Source organism: Giraffa tippelskirchi, chromosome 9 (assembly GCF_054371585.1).
Source record: "Giraffa tippelskirchi isolate mGirTip1 chromosome 9, T2T-mGirTip1v1.2.pri, whole genome shotgun sequence".
In the NCBI taxonomy this organism is placed as follows: Eukaryota; Metazoa; Chordata; class Mammalia; order Artiodactyla; family Giraffidae; genus Giraffa; species Giraffa tippelskirchi.
The window spans coordinates 157016985-157039888 of record NC_137283.1 but is presented as its reverse complement, the minus strand read 5'-3'; the positions used below and the strand labels follow the sequence as shown (position 1 = coordinate 157039888).

General features: G+C 46.4%; 1 protein-coding gene and 1 long non-coding RNA gene across 6 annotated transcripts in view; both read right to left on the bottom strand.

Annotated features, from left to right (window-relative positions):
* The window catches only part of ZDHHC14 (zDHHC palmitoyltransferase 14), a 282728-nt gene that overhangs the window by 65798 nt on the left and 194026 nt on the right, over positions 1-22904 (bottom strand). For all 4 annotated transcript variants that reach the window (XR_014065315.1, XM_081529746.1, XM_081529748.1 and 1 more), the window contains exon 3: positions 11576-11734. Coding sequence is in view for 3 of the 4 variants with exons in the window: in XM_081529746.1 (XP_081385872.1) it covers positions 11576-11734 (159 nt within the window). In the remaining variant the exon portion in view is untranslated. The remainder of the gene's footprint in view (positions 1-11575; positions 11735-22904) is intronic.
* On the bottom strand, positions 6102-8908 carry LOC145521318 (uncharacterized). 2 transcript variants are annotated; one of them, XR_014065316.1, is made up of 3 exons: positions 8361-8908; positions 7862-7994; positions 6102-6317 (listed from the first exon to the last, which is right to left on the bottom strand). It is a non-coding gene; the product is annotated as an uncharacterized LOC145521318 (long non-coding RNA). The 2 variants fall into 2 exon arrangements; XR_014065317.1 differs by lacking the exon at positions 6102-6317 and adding an exon at positions 6812-7173.

The window sequence follows — 22904 nt, the reverse complement described above, 5'->3', positions numbered from 1 at the left end:
ACTCAACATTCAAAAAACCAAGATCATAGCACACAGTCCCATCACTCTGCCATCACTTCATGGCAAATAGAAGGGGAAAAGTGGAAACAGTGATAGATTTTATTTTCTTGGCCTCTAAAATCACTGCAGATGGTGACTGCAGCCACAAAATTAAAAAACACTTGCTCCTTGGAAGAAAAGCTATTATAAATCTAGACAGCATATTAAAAAGCAGAGATATCACTTTGCTGACAAAGGTTTATATAGTCAAAGCTATGCTTTTTCCAGTAGTCATGTACAGATGTGAGAGTTGGACCATAAAGAAGGCTGAGCGCTGAAGAATTGATGCTTTTGAATTGTGGTGCTAGAGAAGACTCGTGAGAGTCCCTTGGACTGCAAGGAGATGAAAACAGTCAATCCTAAAGAAAACCAACCCTGAATATTCATTGGAAGGACTGATGCTGAAGCTGAAGCCCCAATACTTTGGCCACCTGATGCAAAGAGCCGACTCATTGGAAAAGACCCTGGTATTGGGAAAGATTGAAGGCAAAAGGAGAAGGTGGTGGCAGAAGATGAGATGGTTAGACAGCATCACTGACGAAATGGACATGAACTTAAGCAAACTCTGGGAGACAGTGGAGGACAGAGGAGCCTGGCATGCTGTAGTCCATGGAGTCGCAAAGAGTTGGACATGACTTACCGACTGAACAACAACAAGGTACTAGGTTCTTAAGTAGAGAATTCTTCTTCCTTTATCCAATTTCAATTAGTCCTTTATTTAGAATATTTTCAACATTGAAAAAATAAAACTTAATCTGTTCCAACAAACCAAATTATTTTTATAGCTTTTTAAAAACAATGTCCAAACATGTATTAAGCTTTCAAAACTAAGGCACACAGGTTATTTTTCACTATTCATTCTCCAGCCTTTAACAGTTCAGTCCTGCCCAACTCCCACAAACAGTGGGTGGAATTGAGTGAAACATTTATTGTTTAACACCCAACAGAGAGCAGCTGGATCGGCTGCTTCCACAAATATCTTGGAAGAAGAAACTTCAGGGCTGGTAAAGTATGCTTCATCCTTAACCTCCCTAACTCCCAAATCTATTGCTGGAGGTCAGTTTCAAGTCTAGGCAACTCAAGTAAACATCTGATTATTGGGCATCTACTGGAAGGCACCGTCTGTTTTAAAGAGATGAATTAAGACACACAACTGCTGCTTAGAAGGTAATTGATCTTTGGCCTTCAAGGTTCCCTGCATGTGAGACTGGGTTATTTCAGCAAATATACACTGCTCCCCTTCCTGACGGGAAGGCAGTATCCTTCCCTGCCCCATTGATGGTCTTGGTCATGATCATGGTCATGTGCCTTGTTAGGCTAACGGAGTCTTGGCAGATGTGCTGGAAGCAGAAGCTGTAGGAGATACTGCTTATTTGCTCCCCCATCATGTAGTCCAGTGATTCCCCATGAGTAGAACATGCCTGGCTGCTGCAGTCCCTTCCACCAGGGTCCCAGAATCAAATCTGAGAAGATGAACCTGAGCGATGCCTGGAGCTAAGCCCAGAACTGACCTACAGACACATGAGGAAAAGAAATGCTGCTGGTTCAAAGCCACTGGGATTCTGGAGGGTGTTTGTTATACTGCATCACTGGGCAAGAGTCAACTAAGACATCTCTGCAATCCGCTTTACACGGATGTGTGAGATCAGACTGTCTCAGGGGCCTGCCCAAGCCTGGCACATAGGAGCTCAGCCTAGACTCTCTTTCTCCATAGGTATCCAAGGGCTTCAGGGTGGCTGACCCTGAATTCTTCCAGTCTTTCCTCCCATTTCACCCTCCTAAAGTCAGATTAGATATCCTGAGTGCTACAACCTGGTCAATTTTTTGTCTTTCCCTCTCTTTTTTTTTTTTGGCCACACTGTGTGGGCTCTCAGTTTCTGAGCTGGGATTAAACCTGGGCCACGAGAGTGAAAGCCAGGAATCCTACCACGAGGCCACCAGGGAATTCCTTCAAATATTTCTTTATGGTGTTAGTTCACTTGTTGTGAGTCAGCAGAAAACTTGTCAAGTGGGCTTCCTGCCCACCTTACACTTCTTTGCATTCTACTTACACATAGCGGCCAATGAAGAAATCCCTTTGGATTAGTCACAAACACTTGCTTTACAAAGCCTTCTGCAGACGTGGCCTGATTTCGCCACTGAGCTTGGTGAACTTCTACCCATGTTGTCAGACCATGTCAGTGTCCACCTGACACCCAGAGGACTATGGCCCTAAGATGAGTTAGAGAAGAAATACTAATACTGATGAATTTTCATCTGTAAAATTATACTTACAAAGCATGGCTTCCAACAGGCCTCAAAAGAAGGTAGATAGTTTACTAGTATCAATTTTCAAGGTTGAAAGTCAGCCGTGCCTCCCATAGGAGGCCTCACTGTTGGCCGCTGATCTTGCAAGAGAAGAGCAATTCCCAGAACACCCAGGTGGCCTAACCTCAGTGGTGGAACCCAGGGAGAGTCAGCGAGAGTCTGTTTCCATGGCTCTCAACCTTGACCATGCGTACGATCCCCACCTCCTTCTACTCCCCAGGACTGGGTACTCCATCTTGAAGAATTTACATCTACTTACATATTCTTACACATTTAACAAACATGTTATGAAGGAACTTCTTCTGAAAGTTGAGAGACTTTGTAGAATTTTATTTTATTTTGGTTATTCCTCAAATGTACCTCCACGCTTTCTCAATTTTAATTTCTTTGGAAGAAACTCTTGGTGGCAGAATACAGCGGGTCTTATTGCGGGAAAGGCATGTCAAGAATGAGATGGTCAGAGAAGGGACCAGTTTGTCTGGATGCAACGAAAGAGTGTCTAGAGCTACAGTAGGAAGACTCCATGGAGGATGAGGGGAGCCAAGAAAAGAACTGGGGGGCTGGACAGGAAGAGGTACAGAGGAGCCAACAGAAGAGCTACTGGCTCCCACGAGATGGGAACCAACAGTGAAATACAGGAAATGTGAACTGGTAGGAAGAGACAGGAAAAACCCAATGTACTGACAACCAGGAACAGTTTTAATCTGACATAAGAGGAGATGAAAAGTCTTCCAGGAAAGAATGTCATCTTACGGTCAAATGAGTTAGGAAGGTTACTTGGAATTCTGCCATCTGTCACTTGAGCTAATAACAATGAATCATTGATAATGAGTGACTTAATTAAAGCTCCTCACTTTCTGAGAAGGACTTGAGTTGCTCATAAGAAAACCGGGAATAAGTTAATACCAAAAATACACACCCCAAAGTTTCATTTACATTGTTTAGAGCTGGCTACATCTGGCTCTGCGTTTCCTTCTACCAATGAATAAGACCTTTTGTGAAGAAACGGCAGTCTTCAGTCTTCCCCACGGCCATGAAATGAATTCCGGTTTCTCTACAATCTTGCACAGTGTGAGTTACATGACAATGACGGTAATATGCCTTGAAGTTATCTGTCATTTTGCAAGTTTCATTAAACCCTTGGTGGACTACAATAGATTGTCCATGAAAAGAAAAACCTCCTAGTTTGTTTTCAGCTAAAAGATCTCACGTCTATATTTATTCATTTCAAGTTAGAGTTGGAGACACAATTAGTGGCAAACGAAGCTCTCCAGAGAGGTCAGTGGATGGGAGAGGGTGAAAACATGATTAATGGCTTGAATCCAAAAGTACTAATTAAGGCGGATGAACTTAGAGCCTGTCATACAGAGTGAAGTAAGTCAGAAAAAGAAAAATAAATATCATATATTAATGCACATATATGGAATCTAGAAAAATGGTACTGATGAACCTATCTGCAGGTCAGGAATAGAGATGCAGACGTAGAGAACGGACTTGTGGGCACAGTGGGGGAAGAAGAGGGTAGGCCGAATTGAGAAAGTAGCATTAACATATAAATGCTATCATGTGTAAAATAGACAGCTAGTAGGAAGCTGCTATATAACATAGGGAGCCCAGCCTCGCACTCTGTGAATGAAATAGAGGGGTGGGATGGAGGAGGGAAGGGGGCTCAAAAGGGAGGGGATAGGTATATACATATATATATAATTATGACTGAGTCACACTGTTATACAGCAGAAATCAACACAACATTGTAAAACAATTATCCCCCAATTTTTTTTAAAAAAGCACTAATTAGGTTGTTTGATATATTTTTTAGTTACAGGACCTGTTGCTTAAACCAAAAAGGATAAAACTCCAGACCCTAGGAAAAAGGAAACTGAAATAAAGGTTAACACAAAGGGACAGGAAACCCTCAGGAACAGAACATAACCCGTGTGCCACTACAGAAAGCTTAGGGGCAGCCCCCACAGAAACTGTAAAGAGTATACAGTTTCCAACAATCAGGCAAGAGGAGAAGGGGATGACAGAAGGTGAGATGGTTGGATGGCATCATTGACTCAATGGACATGAGTCGGAGCAAACTCCGGGAGATGGTGAAGGACAGGGAAGCCTGGCGTGTTGCAGTTCATGGGGTCGCAAAGAGTTGGACACGACTGGACAACTATGCAACAACTTTTTCCCAAACAGTATTGATAATCAAACTGGACATGTTTTATCTTGCCTCCTGCCTCAAACTGCATTTAATTTATACCTAAGTTTGTGGAGAGAATGTCTCATTTGAATCTGTTATTTCCACTTCACTGTTTTCCCTCTTTCAGTCATACCAGAAGTCTATCTTTTGGCTGTTTATTTGCCGAAGAATTAGATCTGGTACCGTTTTTATTTTTCTGTTCTCTAGGTCATTAATGGTTTCCTTCCTGTTTTTCTAAAGTTTGTTTTGCTATTCTTTTTTTCTGTCTTCTTGAGATGGCCACTATGTTCCTTTAGTGGATTCTAAAAGCAGTTTTGTTTTTTTTTTGTACTAGACTTTTCTAAACTTTTCATTTCATTGGCCATCCAGCATCCAAGTAAACTTCCTGTTTGTAGAGAATCCCAAAATAGATGGGAGGTAGGCCCCACCCCTCCCACCCCCATGGGGGTGGAGCAGCTACCTCCTCACTGGTCACCTGAGTGTGGAAATGAAACAGGTCCAGGTGCTCCCTCCCACCCTCCAGAGCCCACGCTCCCTGCAGACAAAGAGTCGTGGCTCCAAGCTGATGGCAGCAAGAGAGTCAGAACTCAGTGGTGGCACTGCAGACGTCCTGCTTGCAGTGCCTGCGCCGCCTGGGACAGCCTGTGGCAGGTGTGACTCACTGTGTTCACCCCACCCCCCCACCCCCCACCCCCGCCTCTCCTGGCTGCTCCAGGCTGCCCCTCCTGGTTCTGCAGCCTCCAACTTCATTTCGACAAGCTACCTGATAGCTTTCCAAATCATTCCTTCTCATGGAGTTCTGTTTTGCATTGTTCTTACTGTCGCTTTCCAACTATTCCACCATTGCCATTTCAGAATCTCTGGCACCCAAGAGCTGATGAAAAGGTTCTGAAAAGCACTGCAACTGGGGACTTCCCTGGTGGTCCAGTGGTTCAGAATCTGCCTTGCAATGCAGGGAATGTGGGTTCAATTCCTGGTTGGGGAACTAAGATCCCACATGCCGTGGGGGGCAACCCGAGCCCATGTGCTGAAACCATAGAGCCTGCACGATCCAACAAAAGATCCCACTTGTCACAACCAAGACTCAATGCAGTCAGATAAATAAACAAAAATCACTCCTGAAAAAACCATTACAATTGGTTAGGTTGGTGTTTTTGTATTTTTTGTGGTTGATTTCTATTACTAGCTCTATTGTTGTGTCATTAGATGACACACTGTGAAGTACCTCACAGTTTTCAGGAGGTTAGGAATTTCTGTGCAGCAAGTATTATTAATTTTGCTAACGTTCCACAATCAGTTAAAAGACATCAGTATACCTTGTCAAAACAGCTCAACATGTATTTATTAACTGTATATTGATACCTTTTATTTTCTTACTTTTATTTTGCTTACTTGAGCCAACAAAACCAGAGGTATTGTTTCTCACCTAGCATGACGTTTATACCAAATTTTCCTTGCATTTTCTAACAATTTTTACCTTACGTATTTTGATGCAATATTATTTGATGTATATATGCTGATGACTGAATTTTTAAATAAACTCTTTACGCATGTAAAATTACTCTTTTTGATCCATGTAATATGACAAATACAATACCTTCTGTGCTGAATTCTCTTTCGTCTGTTCTTAATAGTGATTCTTGGGGACTGTATTTTATTCTGAAGCATCTAGATATTAGTATAGCGCCTGACACACAGAAGCTCATTACATGTCAGCAAAAAGCGAGGATACTGGAAACCAGGAGGGGTGCCATAAACCCCTAGGTTCTTTTGGTCCCTAGGAAGACAGAAATGCTAGCTTGCTGCATTCTCTTCAAATGATATGCTTTCCTATGGAAAACTAATACCCTCTCAGCATACCCAAATAGTTAAAAAGAAATTCCAGAGTGCTGCCCTATACCAGAAGGTAGCTAGGATTCTAGATCTCAAATATACCAGACCTCTTAACATTGAGTACAGCTGTGAGGCAGTGACTCTCAGCAGAGTGTGCACAGCAGACAAGACATCTGCAGTTCTGGCTCAGAGACCCGCATCACAGAGGAAGCATCTGGATGGTCAGGAGGGACGCTGTGGGGCAGAAGGGAGAGCAGAGTAAAGAGCCCACAGGAGAAAGAGCGAGCATTTAAAGACGGCCATTAAGGGGCTTCCCTGGTGGTCCACTGGTTAAGCTGCCTTCCAATGCGGGGGGTTCGGGTTCCATATCTGGTTGGGAAGATGGGATTCCATCTGCCTCTTGGTCAAAAGGCCAAAACAAAAGAACAGAAGAAATACTGTAACAGACTCAATAACGACTTTATAAATGGTGCACACCAAAAAAACACCTTCAAAAAAAAAAAGAGAACAATTAAACTCTTCCAAAACAAAAATTACTGGGCACTGAGTCCCAGCAGAGGGTGTCTGGAGGCTCTCTGTGCCATCCACACCAGAAGGGACAGAAGGGGATGGGAGAAAAAGGGACCAGGGCATCTGCTGTGCGAGGGAAGAGGCCTGCAGGGCCGACACAACGCGGGGGCTTCATGCACCACCTCCTCTGGCCTCACGGCACCTCCAGATGTGGCGTCTTGGAGAAAGACGGGCTTCCCTCTGCCCAGACGAGGCGGAAGGCTGGGGACCCAGGTTCTGCTGCTTTCATGCTGAGTTGGTCAAAAGCAGACAGGCTCTCGTAGAGCAGGCTTGCAAAGGCTTGCAATGCTCCTTCTCGGTGTTTGGCAAACTTAATTTAGTTCACAGTGTGTGAATAAATTACTTTCGAGTAAGTCCTTTGTTATTACAGGTTTAGGTTGTGTTAAAAAAATTACCCAGTTCCAGGGGAAGCTGCTGGCTACTCTGACACTGGCCCACAGTCCACCAAACGGCAGACTTCCCTGAAAGGGTCCACCCTGGTTGGGGGTTGGGGGGAGAGGTGGAGGGAGCTCACTTGGGGCTGGAACGTACACAGTGAGTCTGAGAAGACCTCCCCAGGGCAGGTTTTGCTTTCCAGCTCCTTCTGTTATTCTCCTTTAAATGACCTGAGGGCTCCTAGGGGTCTGAGCAAACCGAGATGCCTCCTCAGCCCCAGCTGGCAGTTGTATAAAAATGTTTTATAACATCAAAAACTGCCTAGATGAACAAACAACCCCAAACACTCTGTTTCAAATGTGCAGAAGCAATTTGATGGCAACACAAAGAGACAACGGGAGAGAAACAGAGATGAAAAGAGACAAAGTCAGAGAGAGAGAATGTATTCATTCCTGCAGCTGCAGATCATGGAAAGCCTCCCAGATTACAGGAAAACAAGGGGGCTCCCATCGCTCTGTGATGACAATCTCACTCTACAGTTACCTGGGAGCACTGAGGCAGGCCTGCTTCCATCATGCACGGTAACAACACTTCACTGGCAGGCCCTTTGTGAGTCCTCGGTGTGCACCAGGTCCGTGCATGCTGGGCACCGTCTCGCTTCATCCTTAGAAGAAACCTACAAGGCAGTCCTGGGATCATCCCATCTTACAGATGTGGAAACAGTTGAGGGTAACCTGCCCAGGTTCCAATATTATTCAAGGGCAGGACCAGGATTCAGTCCTGGGCTCAGTCCTTAGAGCCGGGTCCCAACCCCCTGGCTCTGCTAATCTGTTCTATGTTAGCAACAGAGTGTGCTCTCCAAAAAGCTTTTCCCTCAGTCCTTGACTCAAACTACAGAGCCCCTACAACTTTGCTCTCATCCCAAACTTACTTAACAAAGAAAAATACGCTTCAGGAAGGTGCATTTTCCTCTCTCCTCTCCCAGTGCACTGTGACATTGATTTGCATGCCTAGAAAGGACCAACCCGAGCCCATTCATTACCATGGAGGGGAAGCCATGTGTTCGAACGCTGGCTTTCAGCACATCATTGTACTTTTCTTCCCTGGCTGCAAAAAGTAGAATTCTTTCAATAAAAACTTGCCATCTAAAAATAAAGTAGTGGCAAACTCTGCAATTATCCTTCTCCGTTGGAGACAACTGCTTTCCACTCTGTTTTCCCAAATGGACAAGGTCCAATTTGTGGGTCAGCTAATGGGTCACATCAAAGGCCTAAATATAGTGTAATGAATTCGAAAGCCAAAACGATGTAGGTCTGAGTCGCTGTGTGGTTGTTCCCCGAGTGCAGCAAGTACATTTACTTTACATCAGCTGTGTGCTATTCCTCTCACTGGTCCTCCACAGAGCGGGGCCCTGATAACGGTTTGCCCACTTTCAGCCCAAGGACCGTCAAAAGAAGCTTAGAGGCAGCTACTGGCAATGTGCTCCTTGTCTAGTTCCCTCCTCTGAGCCCACCCCAAACCTTCCTCCTTCCTCTCCTTTCCCTTTGCTGCTCTGCATCCACCCATTACAGGACAGCATCAAGCTTGCTTGTGGAGTTCTGGGTTACTATGGTGACTTGGAGTTACCAGAAAGGTTGCTCAGAACCTATCAGAAGGGCTCCTGGACACTACAGACTGATGGCTCTTATTGTCTCACTGGTAGCTTCTAGTAGCTCAGTTGCTAAAGAATCTGCCTGCAATGCAGGAGACCCGGGTTCGATTCCTGGGTTGGGAAGATCCCCTGGAGAAGGAAATGGCAACCCACTCAAGTATTCTTGCCTGGAGAATCCCATGGACAGAGGAGCTTGGCGGGCTACTGTTCATGGGGTCGCAAGAGTCAGACACGACTTAGTAACTAAAACCACCACAGAAGTATATCATTAACTAGATGAATAATTCTGGTAAGAGGATTTTACATATAATACATCAGGGTTCTTTAAGGGTTCTAAACCTATGGTGGAGTGAACAAATGAGAGAATTTGATGAACTTTCAGAAAGTGTTTTACGATATAATCGAAGAGAATTTTAAAACACTATGAGACAGAAAGAAACGTTTTATCATGATTAGGAATCTACTCTACAGATGGAATACAAACAAACAAATAGAAACAGTCAGTTATCTAGCAATGGGCCAACACGTTTATAAATGATAAAAAAAAAAAAAGAGAGATGCCCCATAAACTCTTCAGGTCTGTAGGTAACCACTCCCTCCCTGTAAATGCCAACTGGAACAAGTCATTAGACCTCCAGGAGAAGATATGCAAAATAATAGAAGATTTTTAGGTGAAAGAGTATAAGTTACATATTATCCTATCATATAATATTCCATCATGTAATCCCAAAATTACAACCCAAGAAATGATCCTGTGAATCCCTATGGATTGTTTCCCTGAAAATATTTAAGCCACTGGGCTGCTTTAGCTTGAGTGTCCTCAAGATGGGCATGGGATGATCACTGGAGTTGGAGTCACTCAGAAGGGCATCAGAAATCACACAAAGGCGTCTTGTGACCTTGTGGAAACCCTGGTATGTGTCCTCACATAGAGGACCAGGGACAGGTTTCATCATCACCCCTGCAGAGGGCTACAGTAGACCAAGACATTGGCCAGAGAAAGCCAATCAGAAGTGTCAAGGGAGCAGTAGTAATAACAGAGTAACGGCTAACAACCACAGAGAATTTGCCAAAAGCCAGGCACCAGGCTGAGTGCTTTGCACACATTAACTCGTTTGCGCTCTCAATCATCCCATGAGGTAGGCACTGCTACTGACCTCATTGTAGAGATGAGAAAACCAAGGCATACAGAGTTGAAGTAGCATGTCTAAATCATGAAGCTAGTATTTGTACCCAGGTCATTGGGTGCCAGATTTCAGGCTCTTAACTGGTTCTTAATACACGAGAAAGACAACAAAGTTCCACAATGTTTTGCTGGGGAGGCAAAGGCTAACAGTAGTTTTTCCAAGTGAATAAAACCAAGAAAAGGTCTGAGAGGGAAAACATGGACTTCCTACCAAATTGTAGATTATCATTAAAGTTGGGATAAAGTAAATTTCAGGCCAATAAACAAAAAAAAGCTTTGCACAGCAGGAAACACATTATATAATTTTTTTTTTTTTTTCTGAAGAAGAATCAAGACCACAAATTCTAATAGGCTCGGAAAATGTTAGCAATTGATTATGAGTTACTAAGAGGAACAAGGTTTGTTCTGAGGTGTTCTGTCTTTTCAGGTGTGAGGTTAACAGGATTTCCATGCCTGTTTTCCCAGGAAAGTCCCTGGTTATTTCTGTTAGAGGTGGACTATGGGACTGAAGAAATGTGGGTCTTCCCCCACGTGGCAAAGCCGTGGTCCCTTTCTCATTACCTTTCCTGTCACTTGGGGTTTCCACTGTCTCCTTGCCAACCTCATCTGGGATGCTCCATCCCAGGGCAGAGTAATGGTCTGCAAGTGCGGGTAACATCTCTCAGTGTGATGGGACGAGCTTGCCAAGTAATTCCCAGGGGCTGGGACCCATATAGAAGCAGAAATCCTGTGCTGAGGTGCTGGAAACCGAACAGCAGGGTTAAACCTTACAGCCTAGGACCTCTGTTTTCCACTGTGATTCCTCTGCCTGTTTCCTAGCCTGTCCTGGAGGAAGCAAGCTGACAGCCAGGGCAGGTCTTGGTGGTCTCTGGGCAGAGTAACAACCTAACTGTGGGCCCAGTAGTCTCTGGGCCTTTGCCCCTTTTCCTCTCCTTGGGTTTCCATGGCCTCCAGCCCCCCAAGCAGAATCCCTTCTGAAGAGCTGGGAGAATCCGGCTACACACATGGCCAGCTCCTTCCGCAATGGAGGGTCTACGGGTGTCATGGTTTTATTTTAAGTGTCTGCTGATCTGGAACCTCCAAGAAACAAGAACCCCCACTCTGGTGTGTGTCCCTTGGGAGGAGAAGACCTGGGGAATTGTGCTGTCCTAGGGGTGTTGCAGGATGTAAAAAGAAAAAAGAGATCCGGCGATTCTAGGGTTGGTGAACGGGATCACTGGCAGACCGTTGATCAGATCAGAGGCAACAGGACTGAAATAACTACTACCCAGTTGCTTAGTTTTGAAGGATTAAAGAGATGCACATGCTGACTCTCTTTAAGCACAAGGTCTGGTCAAAGGAAATCAGGCTACTCCATCAGCTGCAGACATTTAACACAAGTCTTAAAGGTGGAACAGAGGCAATTTTGGCTTTGACTCACCTACGCAGTTATCGCAAAGGCTACAGTGAGAGGCACGAGGGGGCCGGAAAATCTTGCAGGTGAAACAATACTTAAGTTTCACAGTCTGGCCATTGATGATGACTTCTTTGGTTCTGGGAGGTGGGCGGTACCCCCCTGAACTGGTGCCGTTTGCGATATCTGTGGAGAAAAGAAAAAAAAGAGCACAGGCCCTTAACACAGCACGTGAACTCTGCAGGATCCTGCCCCCGGGGCGGCCTGGAGTCTGCATTTCCAAGTGCAAGGCCCACAGGCCTCTGACCCCTGACACACAAATGCAGTAGGACACAGAGTGCTGGCCGTCCCACAACCATTACACTCCTTCGGAGCTTGGGACTGCAATTAGGAATCCAGGCGCATGGGAGAGACCACGTGACTGAGCTCTGGCCAATGGGGTGCTACACACGAGACCCTGCCCAGACAATGGGAGCCTCCCCTGAGCCACACTCACTCTTCCTCCATCCATCCCAGGTCACCTTGGAGACAAAAACTGGGGCTCTGAATGACTATGCGCCTGTGACTACCTCACTGGGCCATACTGTTACTTGTACACCAAAATCCTTCCCCAGTTCGCATTGTCCTAATTAACGTGGTTGTTCAGTCCCTTCCCTGGAGAAGGAAATGGCAACCCACTCCAGTATTCCTGCCTGGAGAATTCCATGGACAGAGGCGCCTGGTGGGCTACAGTCCATGGAGTCACAAAGAGTCGGACACGACTGAGTGACTAACATTTTCAGTCCCTAAGTCTCTGACTCTTTGCAACCCCATGGACCATAGCCCACCAGGCTTCTCTGTCCTTGGGATTCTCCAGGCAAGAATACTGGAGTGGGTTGCCATGCCGGTCTCCCCAGGATCTTCCCCACCCAGGGATTGAACTCACATCTCATACATCTCCTGCATTGGCAGGCAGGTTCTTTACTGTTTAGCATCACCTGGAAAGCCCCAACTAATCGTTCAATGTACATTAAAAAAAACAAATTTCTGTAGTTTATTATCTAACCAGCATCTTTAATTTTTTTTAGAACCAGTTTTCAAAATGTTGAAGAAAATACTATTTTTTTTGAAGTTTCTTTTAATCTTATAACCTGGCTCTCCTCCCTGAGTTCACATGAGAATCACCCAGGGAGCTTCTCAAACTCCCCTAGCATAGGGACCTGCCCCAGATCCAGTAAATCATAATCGCCCCTGGTGACTGTAATGTGCTGTATGTAGGGCTGAGAACCCCTGCTCCGCAGGAAGATAAAACAGTCTTCTCATCTAGACCCCTCACAGCCATAAAGAATTGAGGGCAGCTAGCAGTGGAAAGAGGAGGCCACGGGTCAACAGAGAAGAGTGAGAATATCCATGAGGGCTTCAGCTGAGACCCCGTGGCTGATAAGCAGGTGGAGCAGAGCCTGGTGGGTGGAGGGAATCTTGGGAAGCTTCACAGTGTTCTCCAAAAACAGAGATGGAAACACTAATGGTAGCTGTTCATTTAACTCAGACACTGTCAGACAGTGACAGCTGCAACATAGTTTTGGTAAATTTCCAAAGTGATAGGAAGGAGTCCCACGATCCACTCAGCTCTCCCCCACCTCCCACCCCACGAACTCACCCTGGGCAGGAATTGCATGGAGAGCTTTCAAAACTACTGATGCTACTGACCCACTCTCAGATATATATACATTCTGATGTCCTTGGAGGGGTGCAGCCTGCCATCAGAGGTTTCAAGAGCTCCTCATGTATGGAAATTTACAGCCAAAGCTGAGAATCACCATTGCAGGGCCTGGTCACTGCGGTCCACACAGAATCCACACTGACTGAGAGCTTGTCAGAGAAGTGAGCTCTCTCTCAGTCCTGCCCATAGCTATTGGGGTCCCCATGCCCCCTCCCCACCAGGGGGGAGGGTGTCACACACCTTAAAGTTTGAGAACCTAGCCCCTGGATGCCTGTAAACACTGCCCATCCAAACATCACATGCACCTCTTAACCTCACGTGCCTCTTTGTTTTGTATCCATATACACGCATGTACATGGTAGAGAGCTAAACTTAGAGACAGAAACCTAGAAAAACTTTATGGGCAGGAGGGGGCCGCTTCATACAGCACAGTCAGCGCCCCAAGCATTTTCACACAGAGAACCTGGTGACCTGGAACAGCCGATGGTCTCTGCAGAGCGGCACCCTCAGTGCCTCCAGGCTGCTGTCACTCACAGAATTCACAAGTCATGATTTCAGGAGGTGCCCCTTTTACCGCAATCTTTTTTTTTATCCCCCTCTCCTAACTATCGAAGACCTTATCTTGCTCTTTGCATCTTCAGTTTAGTTCAGTCGCTCAGTCGTGTCCGACTCTTTGTGACCCCATAGACCGCAGCACGCCAGGCCTCCCTGTCCATCATCAACTCCCGGAGTCCACCCAAACCCATGTCCATTGAGTTGGTGACGCCATCCAACCATCTCATTCTCTGTCGTCCCCTTCTCCCGCCTTCAATCTTTCCCAGCATTAGGGTCTTTTCCAATGAGTCAGTGCTTTGTATCAGGTGGCCAAAGTATTGGAGCTTCAGCATCAATCCTTCCAATGAATATTCAGGACTGATTTCCTTTAGGATTGACTGGCTTGATCTCCTTGATCTCTTCGAATCTTAGACAATTCTTAAAAAATTTTTTTTTAAAATTCTTATAGTGAATGAAAGAAAGAAAGAAAGGCAATGCCAAAGAATGCTCAAACTACCACACAATTGCTCTCATCTCACATGCTAGTACAGTAATGCTCAAAATTCTCCAAGCCAGGCTTCAGCAATATGTGAACCGTGAACTTCCAGATGTTCAAGCTGGTTTTAGAAAAGGCAGAGGAAACAGAGATCAAATTGCCAACATCCGCTGGATCATCGAAAAAGCAAGAGAGTTCCAGAAAAACATCTATTTCTGCTTTATTGACTACGCCAAAGCCTTTGACTGTGTGGATCACAATAAACTGTGGAAAATTCTGAAAGAGATGGGAATACCAGACCATCTGACCTGTTCCTTGAGAAACCTGTATGCAGGTCAAGAAGCAACAGTTATAACTGGACATGGAACAACAGACTGGTTCCAAATAGAAAAAGGAGTACGTCAAGGCTCTATATTGTCACCCTGCTTATTTAACTTATATGCAGAGTACATCATGAGAAACACTGGGCTGGAAGAAACACAAGCTGGAATCAAGATTGCCAGGAGAAATATCAATAACCTCAGATATGCGGATGACGCCACCCTTATGGCAGAAAGTGAAGAAGAACTAAAGAGCCTCTTGATGAAAGTGAAAGAGGAGAGTGAAAAAGTTGGCTTAAAGCTCAATGTTCAGAAAACTAAGATCATGGCATCTGGTCCCATCACTTCATGGGAAATAGATGGGGAAACAGGGGAAACAGTGTCAGACTTTATTTTTTTGGGCTCCAAAATCACTGCTGATGGTGATTGCAGCCATGAAATTAAAAGACGCTTACTCCTTGGAAGGAAGGTTATGGCCAACCTAGATAGCATATTTAAAAGCAGAGACATTACTTTGCCAACAAAAGTCCATCTAGTCAAGGCTATGGTTTTTCCAGTAGTCATGTATGGATGTGAGAGTTGGATGGTGAAGAAAGCTGAGCGCCGCAGAATTGATGCTTTTGAACTGTGGTGTTGGAGAAGACTCTTGAGAGTCCCTTGGACTGCAAGGAGATCCAATCAATCCATCCTAAAGGAGATCAATCCTGGGTGTTCATTGGAATGTCTGATGTTGAAGCTGAAACTCCAGTACTTTGGGCACCTCATGCAAAGAGTTGACTCATTGGAAAAGACCCTAATGCTGGGTAGGATTGGGGGCAGGAGGAGAAGGGGATGACAGAGGATGAGATGGTTGGATGGCATCACTGACTGAATGGACATGGGTTTGGGTAGACTCCGGGAGTTGGTGATGGACAGAGAGGCCTGGTGTGCTGCAATTCATGGGGTCGCAAAGAGTTGGACATGACTGAGCGACTGAACTGAACTGATAGTGAATGAGTAAATGGCACAGAGTAGGGACAGGGGGAGAGTGAGGAACAGCCCTTCTACTTTACCTCTCTGCTGAGGCCAGTCATTCTACTTGGAATAATGAAACAGAAGGACTGTTATTATAAACCAAGGACTCTGGGTGGCCTTGCCAGGCCGGACACCCTCTCTTGGCATATCCCCCACCTGCCTGGCACCCCAGGTGGCTACCCCATGAAATGACAGAGTTCAGCAGGCACCAGAGAAGCACCAGCTTCCAAAGCATGTATACTGGGAAGAGGGTGGCATCCCAACTGATTCTGTGATGAGAAAACAAAGAGACAATGTGTCTGTGTACTTCCTGGAGCATCAGGGTAAAAATAACTGGCTTTGAACACATTGAAGATAAGGTCAGAGCTCTTCCAGTGCCAACGGAATGCCACTGAAGTCTAAATTAATTATGACTTTGCCTCACTAGCCTTGTGTCAGCTGTGAAATCTACTGTCTCTCTTTAGCTCTTGCAAACATGGAAAACTAGAAGAACCAGGAAAACTAGACAGTCAGATAGAGGTTTAGAAGTAACAATAACCCAATCAATAACATTTGTGTTACTTTAACCAGAAAAGTTTAAAAGCTGCTTTGCCAAGAAAAATGTTTTAAGAAGCAGGGATAACAAACTTATTCACACTAGAATGACTCCTAAAAAAATCCTAGTTTTAAGTAGAAAGTGTGCTAAGTCTCTTCAGTCGTGTCCAACTGTTTGCGATCCCATGGACTGTAGCCCTCCAGGCTCCTCTGTCCATGGGATTCTCCAGGCAAGGATAATGGAGTGGGTTGCCTTTCCCTTCTCCAGGGGATTTTCCCCACCCAGGGATGGAACCTGCATTTCTTACGTCTGCTGCACTGGCAGGCAGGTTCTTTACCACCAGCACCACCTGGGAAGCTGAATGATTTATGTTTATAAATGATTCCCTATTTAATATATGCAAAATACCACATCAGAGGCAATGGAGGACCCATAAACAACAGCGATGTCGCGTGAGCAGCGGTAAGCGAGGGGTCCTGCTGGACTGTTTGATGAGCTGAGTCCCCAGCCACCCCTGGTCTGCTGTCCTCCCAGCCTTCAGACCCTGCTTCCTAAGTGCACATCTGGTGACGGAGACCCCCCGGCCTCTGGTGAGGCGCCAGGGTCGTCTGTGCGGGCTGGTCCTTCTCTTCCTGCTGCACAATCTCAGCTGAGTCCGGGGCTGTGGCCTCCTTGGGCCCCAGAACCGGCCCCACTGTTCAGGCTCCCAGCATCTCTTCTCTGCTCGGGCTGTTCTGTCCTCTGGGTGCGCCTTGTCCTAGAAGGTCCACTTCAAGCCTCTCCTCTGCAAACGTGCTGAGGACACTCGCTTCCTTGGGCTCTCACTGCACTTGACTGTGTGTTTATCCAGCCAACAGATCTGTGTCGTGCTTGTAGGTGCCAGCCTGGTGCTGAGAGCTGGGGATGTTGCAGGAACTTAACAGCTGGAGAGGCTCGCAGGCCCAAGGGGAGACCCTCTACCGGGGCAGTGACCACGACAGTTTATCTCCGAGTCTTCCCCTAGACGTGGTGCCGGGAGAGGGATGAGGCCTGACCGCTCTCGTGTTCCTGCTGTTCTGCAGAGGGTCCAGCACACAGTAGGTCCCCAGGAACTGCCTGCCGAATGGAAGGCTGGTTGTCCTGGCCAGTTGGGAGGAAGGATGCTGGGAAGCACGGGATTAGTGTCCCCGGTCCTGCACGCCCACCGGTCAGAGTCACACAGCCCAGGGACTCGCCCCTCCCCAGGAGCACCTCTCTCAAGGTCCTTTTGAGGATGTTGCTCCTCTTTACTGGTCCTCTCTCTCTCTTTCTAAAAACATTTGACTGCTTTAGGTCTTAATTGTGCCACGCAGGATCTCTCTAGTTTCTCCGAGGCATGTGGGATCATAGTTCCCCAGCCAGGGATTGAACCTACATTCCCTGCATTGCAAGGCAGATTCTTAACAACTGGACCACCAGGGAGGAAGTCCCTTTACATGTCCTCCTTACACCTTTTGCTGGTCCAGAGACCCATTTAGTCATCGCCACCTGGAAGGGATGGGCAATATGGGTAGCTGTGTACCTCAGTTCAGTTCAGTTCAGTATCTCAGTCGTGTCCGACTCTTTGTGACCCCGTGGACTGCAGCACGCCAGGCTTCCCCATCCATCACCAACTCCTGGAGTTTACTCAAACTCATGTCCATCAAGTCGGTGATGCTACTCAACCATCTCATCCTCTGTCGTCCCCTTCTCCTCCTGCCTTCAATCTTTCCCAGCATCAGGGTCTTTTCCAGTGAGGCAGTTCTTTGCATCAGGTGGACAAAGTATTGGAGCTTCTGCTTCAGCATCAGTCCTTCCAATGAATATTCAGGACTGATTTCATTTAGGATGGACTGGTTGGATCTCTTTGCAGTCCAAGGGACTCTCAAGAGTCTTCTCCAACACCACAGTTCAAAAGCATCATTTCTTCAGTGCTCAGCTTTCTTTATAGTCCAACTCTCACATCCATACATGAATACTGGGAAAACCATAGCTTTGACTATACAGATCTTTGTTGGCAAAATAATGTCTCTGCTTTTTAATATGCTGTCTAGGTTGGTCATAGCTTTTCTTCCAAGGAGCAAGCGTCTTTAAATTTCATGGCTGCAGTCACCATCTGCAGTGATTTTGGAGCCCCCCAAAATAAAGTCTGTCACTGTTTCCATTGTTTTCCCATCTATTTGACATGAAGTAATGGGACCGGATGCCATGATCTTAGTTTTCTGAATGTTGAGTTTTAAGCCAACTTTTTCACTCTCTCCTTTCACTTTCATCAAGAGGCTCTTTAGTTCTTCTCAGTGTATCTCAGGGTACCCCCAAATTGTTGTTTCTTTCAGATAATACATTCAATTGTTGCCCCAGGCCAATGGCTTCCTAGCGTGCCCAAATAGAGGGCAGGTGGGATAATGGAGCCTGGAAACCCAAGGCTTCAAACACCCACCTAAGGACAAAAGACATGCCCTTCGACATTCAGACTGGCAGCAGTGGCCGGTCATGACCTATTCCTCAGCTGGAAGGATGACAGACAGCCAGGGCTGCATTTCAGGGCCCAGTGCGGGTGTTCCCGATCTAATCCTCAGTTACTCTGTGGTTTGGGTTTTGGCTTTTGCTGCTGACCACAGTGGTGCCTCTGCTTCTTAGACCTGCTCTTTGTGGTTTACAATACAGCTGTTGAAAAATAGTCAAAGTCTGCAATAGCTAATGGGTAAAGAACACTAGAATTTTTTGGGAAAAAAACCTCTACCAGTTCTGCAAGTTTATATGAGTCAGTATTTTTCAAGGATGTTTTTATCCACTAGCGTTTAAAAAAAAAACTTAAAAGGTTGAAATGGTCTTCTGCTTCATAAAGTCCTTGCCCCCCTGCTCCAAATGGCTGGGAGTTGTTGGCATAGGGGCAGAAACAGTCACAGAATTTCTGTCTAGTATTAACCTCGCAGTCAGCCTACGGGCAAAGAATTAGGAGAGCTGGGGAGAGGGGATGGGGGGCCGGTGTGTTCAGGGACACAAAATGGCCTGCTCACTAAGCTTTTCACTCACAGAGAAATCCTGGGCTTCCAGAGGCCTTAAGTAAGCTGTTTGTTAATATATGCCTATTTCAAAGCCACTCTCCAAAAAACAAGCCATCTTTTCTTGGGAGGAATCAGAGTGCTAACATGCTGAGAGACCCATTTATCTGCTGTCTGATTTAATCCCGCCCCAAACTCAGGGGGAAAATGGATGAGCTTTAAAAGTTGCTGAAATCCACCATGAAAAGTAATGCAACTCCACTTGTTTTTTGGCCCACACTGTGCAGCATGTGGGATCTAGTTCCCTGACTAGGGATTGAACCCATGCCCCCTACAATGGAAGCATGGAATCTTAACTACTGGACACCAGGGCAGTCCCTGAAATTCCACTTTTTTAAAATGCAAAGGGAAAAAAAAATCCCAATTTACAAAAAATGTAGATTAAGATTCTTTTCCTTTATCAAAAAGATGCAGAACAGTGTCATACCCTGGTGTACGGGTGTTTTACATACCATTCACTAGCTGACAACCTGTCTACCAGACCGGGAAGAATGAAGATAAAGCATCTCTGCATTAGGATACAGTCACAGGAACCGTATGATTTGCTTCATACCCAAGCCTTCATGACTATACCGATTGCATGTGCTGGAGGACAGCTATTGGTTCTAACGAACCTGCAGTTTTCACAAGGCTCATTTCATTGACGCTCTGAAGCATCTGGGACACAAACTACCCAACCTTGGAATGGGTGATCTATCACAAAAGGGCTATTTTTAGAGCCATTTAAAGCAATCTGTTAGCTTACAGTTTGTAACTTCCAAGTTTATAGAAAAATATTAACAACAATGATGTCAGACAAGTCAACCTCTAATATTTTAAGTGCTTGGGAGAAAAGGGAGGGGAAGTGCTGGTCTGTCTACAGATAGTTGGTTAGGTTTGCACTTGAGAGAGTAAAAATGTGGACATTTTCTCACAAGTATTTTGGATGGCAGCATCTTTGCTTCCATAAGTGTTTAAATACAAAAATGCATATGAGGGCTCATGGAGGGTGACAGTCCTCTTCCTCCAGTTAAAATTTGCTTTGCCAAGTCCAGCCTGGATGGGAGGGGGCCTGGGGGAGAATGGATACATGAATAGGTATGGCTGAGTCCCTTCGCTGTTCACCTGAAACTACCACAACACGGTTTGTTAGTCGGCTACACCCCAATACAAAATAAAAAGTTAAAAAAAAATAAAAGCTTTGTAAGTCACTTTGTCTTAAACTTTTGTCTTTAAGGACTGAAGCTGATGCCTGAGGTGAGGCTCAGGCAGGCAGAGTTTCAAAGCTGGACCACAGGACAGGCAGTCAGGGGGTGTCCTCTCCTTAGGGGGGCTCATCCCAAGGAGGAGCAGAGCATGTCTGCAAAGCCAGACCGAGAGAACAAGGGAAGCCGACGTGGGGGGCCAGAGGCAAGCGCAGGCCCTGCGTCGCCGGAATGAGTCCCGCAAGGAATGGAAGACATCCAAGGCCAGGTACGCTTTCCAAAGGGTTCACTCACTCTCTCAACCCCCACCAGAGTTGCAGGCACCCTGCTGGGCAACACAGACCATCAAGGAGACCTGATCCCCGCCTTTAAAGAGTTTAGAGTCTAGTGGAGGAGACAGACGTGAATTATAATCACACGACTGAATGCCTGTCATGCACAAATGAGTCAGAGTAGCAGGGAAGGCTGCCTGGTGTGGGGCCTCTTTCCGGAAGAGGTGGCATTGGAACCAGGATCTGAAGGACCACTGAGTTGGGCTTCCCTAGGCAACATGTGTGTGTGGGGGTGGGGGGGAGGCTACTTGGTTGTGTATGTATGTATGTGTGTATGAGTGTGCATGCACACTGGGAGTGGGGAGCAGGGCATTGTGGGTGAGGGAGTAAGTAACTTGCTTCTAGTCCTGGGACTGGAGGCAGGTAGTATATCTGAAATCCAAGGGAGGTCAGTGTGACCAGGATCAGAATGAACAGGGGACAGTTGTGGGGGAGGAGCCCGGGGCTAGATGGCACAGAGCCCTGTAGTCAGGTTTGGGGTGTTGGCCCCAGCCTAAAGGCAAAAGGAAGCATGGTTGTTAGTTTCACATCAGCTTGGCTAAGCTCTGTGCCCAGATGTTCATCAAACACCAGTCTAGGTGTCACTTTGCAAGTATTTTTAGGTGAGATGAGCATTTAAACCGGTAGACTTCGAGTAAAGCGGATTGTGGGCCTCAGCCAGTCAGTTGGCAGGCCTTAAGAACAAAGACTGAGGTTCCCCAACACAGAAGAAATTCCCCTTGAGATGGCAATGTAAGAAACTCCTCTGGTTTTCCAGCCTGCTGCCCAGAGTAATTTGGACTCAAAACGACAACAACTCTTGCCCGACTTTTCAGCTTACCCAACAAATTTCAAACTTGCCAGCCCCCACAAGTGCATGAGCCAATTCCTTAAAAATAAATCTATGGATTTATTTTTCTATAACTCCTGTTATCTATAGCTCCAGTTGGTTCTTTTTCTCCAGACAGAGAACCCTAACATAGAAGCCAAGAAGAGTTCTGTGCTGTGTAGGAATTAAAAATATCACACTGACTGCAGTTTCAAAGATGGGATTGGGTGGGGGGAGGGAGAAGCAAGACAGATTTAGGACCAGTTAGAAGGGATTTGAAATACAAGCTAGAGATGAAATCGGTCTGCAACATGGTGGCGCTGTGACGATGGAGAGAAATAAATGGATTAAAGAAATATTGAAATGGTAACATCAGTTATTTCCTTGCAAGGAGATCAAAGCAGTCAATCCCACAGGATATCAGTCCTGAATATTCATTGGAAGGACTGATGCTCAAGCTGAAGCTCCAGCCCTTTGGCAACCTGATTCGAGGAACTGACTCATTGGAAAAAACCCTGATGCTGGGAAAGATTGAAGGCAGGAGGAGAAGGGGACGACAGAGGATGAGATGGTTGGATGGTATCACCGACTCAATGGACATGAGTTTGAGCAAACTCCGGGAGTTGGTGATGGACAGAGAAGCCTGGCGACTGAACTGAACTGAACATCAGTTATTAACGGATGTGGTAAACAAGTGACCAGGATGAGCTTCAGGGTTTGGGGGAAGGTGCAGTGGGGATGGGAGATCACCTCCTGGTATTAAGCGGGACGAATCACCATACGGGCAGGTGTGTATACAGAACGGGACCTCAGAGGAAGGACTGAGGCTGGAGATAAACGTCTGACAGTGACACGGGAAGAGAAGGTAATGTCAGACGGTGTCAGAAGGCCAAGGGCTGAGCCTTGAGGTGCTCACTCCTATGTTTAAAAGCAAGGAGTGCCCGCTGGATGGAAGGAGGGCCCAGTGTGGCTGCGTCCCTTAGTGTGTGTCATCCGCTCTCCGGAAAACCCGAACGCTGGGTTCCCTTCGGGAGACTGACTGAGTACCAGCACAGCCAAGATGCCGGAGAGGAAGCCCAGGCTTTCCTCAGCGAGCTTGGCTCTCCTGCCATCCGAGGGCACCCCCGTGCTGCGGTGCGGGGCAGGGAGCCGATGTGCTGTGTGGCACACCAGCAGAGGAAATGAGATGCAAGAGGTGGGAGCTGGTGGGACCTTAGGAAAAAGAGGGTGACGCTGTGAGAGACGAGTGGATGGCAGGGTGGAGCGGGAAGCAACTGCCCTCCCTTGGAGCTGGACCGAGAGCCCTGGAAACAAACCAGATTGCCGGCTGGTGAGAGGGATTAACCATCATGCCCACGTGCACAGAGAT